This window comes from Stenella coeruleoalba (genome assembly GCF_951394435.1).
Source record: "Stenella coeruleoalba genome assembly, chromosome: 5".
In the NCBI taxonomy this organism is placed as follows: Eukaryota; Metazoa; Chordata; class Mammalia; order Artiodactyla; family Delphinidae; genus Stenella; species Stenella coeruleoalba.
This window is the reverse complement of record NC_137150.1, coordinates 68026962-68035725: the sequence shown is the minus strand read 5'-3', so window position 1 is coordinate 68035725 and position 8764 is coordinate 68026962. Positions and strand designations below refer to the sequence as shown.

The 8764-nt window shown below is 39.8% G+C and overlaps 1 protein-coding gene across 2 annotated transcripts; it reads left to right on the top strand.

Annotated features, from left to right (window-relative positions):
• Nucleotides 1-774: 774 nt before the first annotated feature.
• On the top strand, nucleotides 775-2105 carry LOC307187215 (pleckstrin homology domain-containing family A member 3-like; the record flags this gene model as incomplete). 2 transcript variants are annotated; one of them, XM_079923022.1, is made up of 2 exons in its annotated part: nucleotides 775-1517; nucleotides 1919-2105. In XM_079923022.1, the coding sequence occupies 2 exons, from the start codon at nucleotides 775-777 to the stop codon at nucleotides 2094-2096; spliced, it is 921 nt and encodes a 306-aa protein (XP_079779148.1). In that variant the 3' UTR covers nucleotides 2097-2105. The 2 variants fall into 2 exon arrangements, with proteins under 2 accessions (XP_079779148.1, XP_079779147.1); XM_079923021.1 differs by having other exon boundaries at nucleotides 775-1520.
• Nucleotides 2106-8764: the final 6659 nt, after the last annotated feature.

The window sequence follows — 8764 nt, the reverse complement described above, 5'->3', positions numbered from 1 at the left end:
CTGAACTCAAATTAGGGAAGACTGTCAATTTTCCTGATCAACATTTAAACCAATATTAAGATTGAAAGGATATCAGGAGTCTTCAATGAATGAATCTAATTGGGAAGATTGTTTTATACACGGTTGCACTTGACGCTAAACAATCCTTATTTCATGAAGTACATCAAGGTAGCTATTCCATAATCTTCCTGGGTTATGAAGGAAATATAAGTTCATTTGAAAAATCATCATATCTTTACGACATGTTCTGTTATTTGTACACAGGTAATATATGCTCATAAATAAGCTGGCAATGTTGTACAGAGTTGCCAAAAAATTGTTAAAGCCTTGCTTAAAATTTGGGTGAACAAAAATACCCTCTAAGCAATTGCTCTTAGAATATTTGATGATGGATATTCAAGAAGCCTTTAAAGTATGGTAAACATTTCCCCTTTTAAAAATATGAAGACAGAGGGGGCGGGGAAGGGAGCAGCCGGGCGGTGGAAGCGCGAGCGGGAGGCCGGCCGCGGTCCCGACCTTGCTGCCGTCGCCGCCGGGGCTCGCCCGGGGATGTCTCGTCTCAAGGCCCCCAAGCACCACGCGGCGGCCGCCGTCCCGGCCTCTGAGGGCCGCCATGCCCCGGCAGCGCGCGCGGGCTGAGGGCTGCTCGGTGCCGGCTGGGGGCGCCGGGGGAGGGGCCCGGGCGGGCCGGGAGGGGCTGCCCAGGCCCCGCGTTTCCCCCTTCACCGCGGCCGGCGCCGGGCCAGGAGGATGCGCGGCGCCGGGCTCTGAAACATGGAGGGACTTCTGTACAGGTGGACCAACTATCTCACAGGTTGGCAGCCTCGTTGTTTTGTTTTAGATAATGGAATCCTGTCCTACTATGATTCACCAGATGATGTTTGCAAAGGGAGCAAAGGAAGTGTAAAGATGGTAGTTTGTGAAATTAAAGTCCATTCAGCAGACAACACAAGAATGGAATTAATCATTCCAGGAGAGCAGCATTTCTACATGAAGGCAGTGAATGCAGCTGAAAGACGAAGGTGGCTGGTTGTTCTGGGGAGCTCCAAAGCCTGTTTGTCTGATACTAGGACTAAAAAAGAAAAAGAAATAAATGAAACCAGTGAATCTCTGAAAACCAAAATGTCTGAGCTTCGCCTCTACTGTGACCTCCTAATGAAGCAAGTTCATACGATCCAAGAATTTGTTCACCATGATGAGAATCATTCATCTCCCAGCATAGAGAACATGAATGAAGCCTCTTCTCTACTTAGGGCGACGTGTAATACATTCATCACAACGCTTGAGGAATGTGTGAAGATAGCGAATGCCAAGTTTAAACCCGGGATGTTTCAGCTGTGCCATCTGGATCCCTTAGTTTCTCCTGTGTCAACTAATCCTGTTCAAATGATGAAGCGTCCTGTCAGCCACCCTGGTTCTTGCAGTTCAGAGAGGAGTAGCCACTCTATAAAAGAAACAGTGTCTACACTTCACCGAATCTCCCAGCGGCGCCGAAGAACCTACACAGATACAGACTCTTTATTTATTTATTTATTTATATATTTTTTATTTATTTTTATTTTTTTATTTTTTTATTTTAACATCTTTATTGGAGTATAATTGCTTTACAGTGGTATGTTAGTTTCAGCTTCACAACAAAATGAATCAGTTATATATATACATATGTTCCCATATCTCTTCCCGCTTGCGTCTCCCTCCCTCCCACCCTCCGTATCCCACCCCTCCAGGCGGTCACAAAGCACCGAGCTGATCTCCCTGTGCTATGCGGCTGCTTCCCACTAGCTATCTACCTTACGTTTGGTAGTGTATATATGTCCATGCCTCTTTCTCGCTTTGTCACCGTTTACCCTTCCCCCTCCCCATAGCCTCAAGTCCATCCTCTAGTAAGTCTGTGTCTTTATTCCTGTTTCAACCCTAGGTTTTTCATGACATTTTTTTGTAATGATGTTCCTCTCGAAGACCCAGATAGACCTGTTCACTGTTCAAGAAATACACTTAATGGAGATTTGGCATCAGCAACCATTCCTGAAGAAAGCAGACTTATGGCCAAAAGAAAATCTGAATCGGAAGATCCTCTTCCATCCTTCTCTTCCTGAGGAAACGGAAGTGTCCACCTTTCTCTAAGTATTGCTCTGCAAAAGCTGCTGTAATTAAACTATGTTATAGGGAGTAATTTTTCCCTTAGGATTACTCTGCACTTTATAGAATATTATAAGACAAACAAACAAAAAACAACCCACATACCTTTGAAGTGTATTTTATCTTTATATAGTTTATTTGCAAGAGTATTTTCCTAATAACTTCACAGTATGAATGTGCATCTTCTTGTTTTTTGAACAAATGATGGTGTAACATTTTGACATCTGTAAGGACAAATGTAGATTTTTTTCTAAAAAACTGTGAGGGACTGACATCTTAGTCAGTGTGTATTGTAGCTTATAAACATGAAATCTTATAAACCTAAGGTTTCATTCAGTTTGACAGAAGTGTGATATACGTAACTTGTGCCATGGACCAAATGGTCACTTTACCCCAGCTGAAACTGAGTTACGGTCGCAGCTTGATGGTGTTTGTATTATATTCCTTTAAGCAAAAAGGAAACATTTAATATTCGAAATATTTTTACCCCAAATACCATGACATTGAGGATTTTTTAAAAACCAGAATGTGCTGTCTTTTGTATATGAAGTTGACACTACTGATTTGTCAATACCAAATATTGGGTTAAAGTATTTAATTTTTACTTATTTATTTTTCTGTTGCATCAAAAAAAATGATTTCATCCTAACTTTTATGACCTACCAAATTTAAGATGTGCATACCTTGTTATTTACATTGTTCTAGAAAAGAGGTTAATACTGTATTGACCTTGCTCACTTCCACCAGAGAAATAAATGACTTGTAATGGAAGAGGATTTTAGTGCTTTTTTCCGAAAATAGACTTAAGTTGCTGTTGTAAGGTATTAATGTTTGCAGCTCTTTAGAATATCTAGACATTTTAAATTTATGAATATTTATAAAAAAGGAATGTCAAGGTGACTGCCCTACATAACTTGAGAATGGCATTATTTAATTAAAGAACAAATAGCATTTTTTGGTAGTGCCTGTCCATACCTATTGTCAGTGTCTGCCTTGTAAACTGTTTTTTCAGTTCACTTTGGAGTGATGGTTTTGTCCAAGGTTTTGGATGAGGAGCACTTTAAAACAAACTGGTTTGGTGTTTTTAAGTTAATCATATGCTTAATAAATATGTGGTTTTTGCATTAAAAAAAAATGAAGACAGAAATGTAATCAACCACTATTTTTTTTTTTCCAGGGAAGTTTCTTACTAAATTTTTTTCTTAAAAGATAAAAAGGTTGGGGGCTTCCCTGGTGGCACAGTGGTTGAGGGTCCACCTGCCAATGAGGGGAACACGGGTTTGTGCCCCGGTCCGGGAGGATCCCACGTGCCGCGGAGCGACTGGGCCCGTGAGCCATGGCCGCTGAGCCTGCGCGTCCGGAGCCTGTGCTCCGCAACGGGAGAGGCCACAACAGTGAGAGGCCCGCGTACCGGAAAAAAAAAAAAAAAAAAAAGGATAGAGAGAGATTAACTTAGATCAAATAAACCAAAATAACTTTTAAAAGAAAAAATTATTATGTTCAACTATAAAGGGAATTTTTCATATTGTGTGTGCGTTTTAATACACAGAACAAGGAATGTGTAAAATTCTCAGAAGTAGTACTTCTATAAAGCCAATCAGAACTGATTAAACAGATAGGCATTACTTTGAGAAGGGCTAAAAATTATGTTATAGATGGATATTTAATGACATGAAAAAATGTTCATGGCATAAAATCTAATAAAAATATTATAAAACAATATGTACAATACACACCTGTTTTAATTACAATAAAGATGTGTGTGACTCTAAACCAAAGACCTGAGAGATGTATATCAAACAGCTTTACTAGCAATAAAGCTAAAATTTGCATCTCTATCACTTTGTATCTATGCTCATATGTAATATTCTTTTCAAGTAAAGTTGTTGACTGATTTTGATACCAGGGTTATGCTGGCTCATAAAAATAGATGTGGAATGCACACTATTTCTCTAGTTTCTAAAGGAGCTTGTATATTCTTGGATTTTTTTTTTTCCGTTAAGTATTTGGTAGAATTCACCAATGAATCCGTCTGGGCCTGGAGTTCTCTATGTGAGGAATTTTATTATTATAAATTTAATTTATTTAACACACAGGGCTGTTCAGATTTTCTGATTCTTCTTATATTAGTTTTGGTAATTTGTGAAGCGAAATAAAGCACATCTTGAGCGGGAGAGGAAGAAGGAACGAGAAGGAAATGAAAAAGACAGGTACTCCTGTGATCCTTGGGAGGTGAGGCGTAAGGAGAGGCTAGAGGTGTGAATTTGTTATCAAGTTAGTTATCTGCAGGTGGCACATATTCCTTGTGTACTGAGAAAAGACATGAAAAGTGCCTAATCTGAAATGAGTTAAAGTACTCCCAATGACTTAAGAGTTTAATAGCTTCTGCATCTCTGATTTCCAAGACTGAATTCAACAATTACAGGTCTTAAAAATAAAAATGGAATTTAATTTATAAAGAGAAGATCGTATAACTTGCAACAAAGCATAATGACTCTACAAACCATCTATCTCAGTAAAACTGTCAAAAAAGTTAATTTGCATGTCCACTTTCACTAAATTAAGTTGTGTTTTAACATTTTATATGCTCTTCATAAGTGTGAAGTTTTACTTTTAAATACTGGCCAAGTAAACCAAACCAAACCAAGTGCATCTATTTTTTTTTTTATAGATCTTTATTGGAGTATAATTGCTTCACAATACTGTGTTAGTTTCTGTTGCACAACAAAGCGAATCAGCCATATGCATACACGTGTCCCCATATCCCCGCCCTTTTGAGCCTCCCTTCCATCCTCCTTATCCCACCCCTCTAGGTCATTGCAAAGCACTGAGCCGATCTCCCTGTGCTATGCTGTTGCTTCCCACCAGCCAACTATTTTACATTCAGTAGTGTATATATGTCCATGCCGCTCTCTCACTTCGCCCCAGCTTCTCCCTCCCACCCCATGTCCTCAAGTCCATTCTCTATGTCTACCTCTTTATTCCTGCCCTGCAACTATGTTCATTAGTACCATGTTTTTTTGTTTGTTTTGTTTTCTTTTTTAGATTCCATATATATGCGTTAGCATACGGTGTTTGTTTTTCTCTTTCTGATTTACTTCACCCTGTATGACAGACTCTGAGTCCATCCACCTCACTACAGATAACTCAGTTTCGTTTCTTTCTATGGCTGAGTAATATTGCATTGTATGTATGTCTCACATCTTCTTAATCCATTCACATGTTGATGGACATTTAGGTTGGTTCCATGTCCTGCCTACTGTAAATAGTGCTGAAATGAACATTGTGCTACATGTATCTTTTTGAATTATGGTTTTCTCAGGGTATATGCCCAGTAGTGGGATTGCTGGATCATATGGTAGTTCTACTTTTAGTTTTATAAGGGTGCTCCATTCTGTTTTCCATAGTGGTTGTATCAATTTATATTCCCACCAACAGTGCAGAAGTGTTCCCTTTTCTCCACACCCTCTCCAGCATTTATTGTTTCTAGATTTTTTGATAATGGCCATTCTGACCGGTGTGAGGTGATACCTCGTTGTACTTTTGATTTGCATTTCTCTAATAATAGACCAATGGTACAGGATAGAATGCCCAGAGATAAACTCATGCACATATGGGCACCTAATTTACGACAAAGGAGGCAAGAACATACAGTGGAGAAAAGACAGTCTCTTCAATAAGTGGTGCTGGGAAAACTGGACAGCTACATGTAAAAGAATGAAATTAGAACACTACCTAACTCCACTTAATACCATACACAAAAATAAACTCCAAATGGATTAAAGGCTTAAATGTAAGACCAGACACTCTAAAACTCTTAGAGGAAAACAGGAAAAACACTCTTTGACATAAACCACAGAAAGATCTTTTCTGACCCACCTCCTAGAGTAATGGAAATAAAAACAAAAATAAACAAATGGAACTTAATTAAACTTAAAAGCTTTTGCACAGCAAAGGACATAAACAAGATGGAAAGACAGCTCTCAGAATGGGAGAAAATATTTGCAAATGAAACAACAGACAAAGGATTAATCTCCAAAATATACAAACAGCCCATGGAGCTCAATATCAAAAAAACAAACAATCCAGCTGAAAAATGGGTGGAAGACCTAAATAGACATTTCACCAAGGAAGACATACAGATGGCCAAGAGGCACATGAAAAGATGCTCAACAGTATATCTATTTTTTTTTTTTTTGCGGTATGCGGGGCTCTCACTCTTGTGAGAGGCTCCTCTCCCGTTGCGGAGCACAGGCTCCGGACGCGCAGGCTCAGCGGCCATGGCTCACAGGCCCAGCCGCTCCGTGGCATGTGGGATCCTCCCAGAACGGGGCACAAACCCGTGTCCCCTGCATCGGCAGGCGGACTCTCAACCACTGCGCCACCAGGGAAGCCCAGTACATCTATTTTTAAGAGGATTTGTCATATCTTAGAGTTCACCTGAATCCTACTAAGAATTATGGCAGAAGTGGGATGGGGAAGAGTGGCAATTTAGAAATTTGAGTGATGAGATCAAATAGAATATATTAGATTATATGTTAGTCCTGAAATTTGGATATAAACTTATGCAAAGGAAAAGTCACACATAAACATTTGTCATTTAAAAAAAAATTTCAAGTGCTCTGCAATGCTGTAAGTGTTATAGACATTTTTACAATCACAAAAGAAAATATGATAATGATCAAACAAATGGAAAATGCAAGTCTGGATCAATACGCAAAACTAATGGAAGCCATAAAGTTTTAGAGGAAGCATATATGACTGTCACAGTTTATTTGAACAGTATGTGTCTTGGCGCCCAGAGGACAATCCTCCTAGTCTCCTCCGGCATCAAGGTTCCTAGCTCAAAAATCAGAATTCTTACTTGAATGAGAGTTTGACAATTCTGTATTTATCAAAATGAATGAAATCTAAAGCGACCATGAAAGAATAGTTTGCATGTTCTCATTGAACAAACATTTGTAAATTGGCCTCTGCGTATGTAAATTACCAAGTTGAGGGGTGGTAATAGGTTGGACAACTTTTATGCCAACTTAAAAATTCCCACCACCTTTTGGCTCTGGCTATCGCTGTGACAACCAGCAGTCTTCAGATATATCTTAACAGTTCCTCATTTCTTGCTTTTTGCCCTAGGGCTTCTCTTATGTCTCAATACAGGATGCTGTGGGAGCTGACGCAGCCTTTCTGGAACAGCTAGAGAGACAGGAGTCAGGGGATAAAATCCCTCTCTCAAATGTCCTTAGACTGACAGTTCTGAGACATATTCTTAGTCTTCAGAAACTCTGCAGGGAAATTTAGTTCTGGTTGTTTATAGCAGAACCAAATCAATAATGCACCTTTGGATTAGTCTTCCTTTCCCAGTTTACTCTTGCAATTCCGCAACTCTCGTTCCCTAGGCTCACTTCACACATGTAAGACTGTCTCAAGCTCTGCTTTTTGGGAGAACCAAAACTAAACATTATTTTAAAATGTGGAAGTTTCCCTTCCTACCACAACAAACTCATGTGCTATATATATTTTTAGTTTGGCTCAAGCACAAGAAATACTGTTAGTATTATATCATGCAAAACAATTTTATGCAAAATAATCACTAACTGTGTCACAAAACTTGTTTTTAAAGCAAGTGGCAGAGTTGGAATTCAAAGTCAGATTTGCTTACATCATCCTTTATGTCTCAATAAGAGTAAGAGGGTGTGCTCACATAAGGCAATCAAGGAGAGTTGGATAAAGACATGTTTACCAAGGTATAGGTAGGGTTAAGGAAATCCAAAGAGGGATGGTAAACTGACCCTGGGGTGAGGGTCAGTGAGAGAGCCATTATTACTCCTGAACTGAAGAGGAGAGGGGAGGGAGTAATCAACAGAATGTGGAGATAGTAGCTCTATAGAGAGGGCTACCTTTCAACATCTGCCACTTTGAGGACAAGAAAGCAGCCAAGCCACTGCAACCTAGCAAGGAGGGATCTAGGGGAGCAAGTACCACACCACCCACTACACACTGGAGAGACAAGTCCACTGGGAAAGTAAGTAAAATCCTGTCCTAGCCCTAATCCAGAGCTCCACTGGGATAAGAGATTGTGGTCAAAACAGACTGACTAGTGGGGAACAAATTTTGATAATTCTTGACCCACTAACCTGGAGCAGGGATGGGCTACAAAGGACAGGGGAGTATTATGGAGGTCAGCAGCCGCTGACAAAGTCAAAGAGGGCTTTGCTACCTTATCCTTGGTGACGCTGATGAAACAGAAAAGAAAGTGGGACTAACAACAGACAGAGGAATAATTTAACAGTAATTAGAGTCTGGGGCCCCAGAGAACCACAGATAGAAGAAGACTCCCCTCCAGAGTAGAATCAAAACCTACTTGATTCTAAGAATGCAAAGAACTTCTCACACCTCCAAGATAGGGACAGGAGGGTACTGTCCCTGTTAAGATTGCTCAGGAGGATTTTTGAATTAACACAGAATAATGGTTGTTTTAGGTCTCCTATTCTTCCCCTTTCTGAATCAGAGCTTGTGGAGTGGTTTTTTTTTGTCCCTGGTTTTAACACTGTGCAATGTGTGTGGAAGGGAACAGATAACTAGTTGTATTACTTATTGGCTGCTGGAACAGGAATCATGTTCAAAT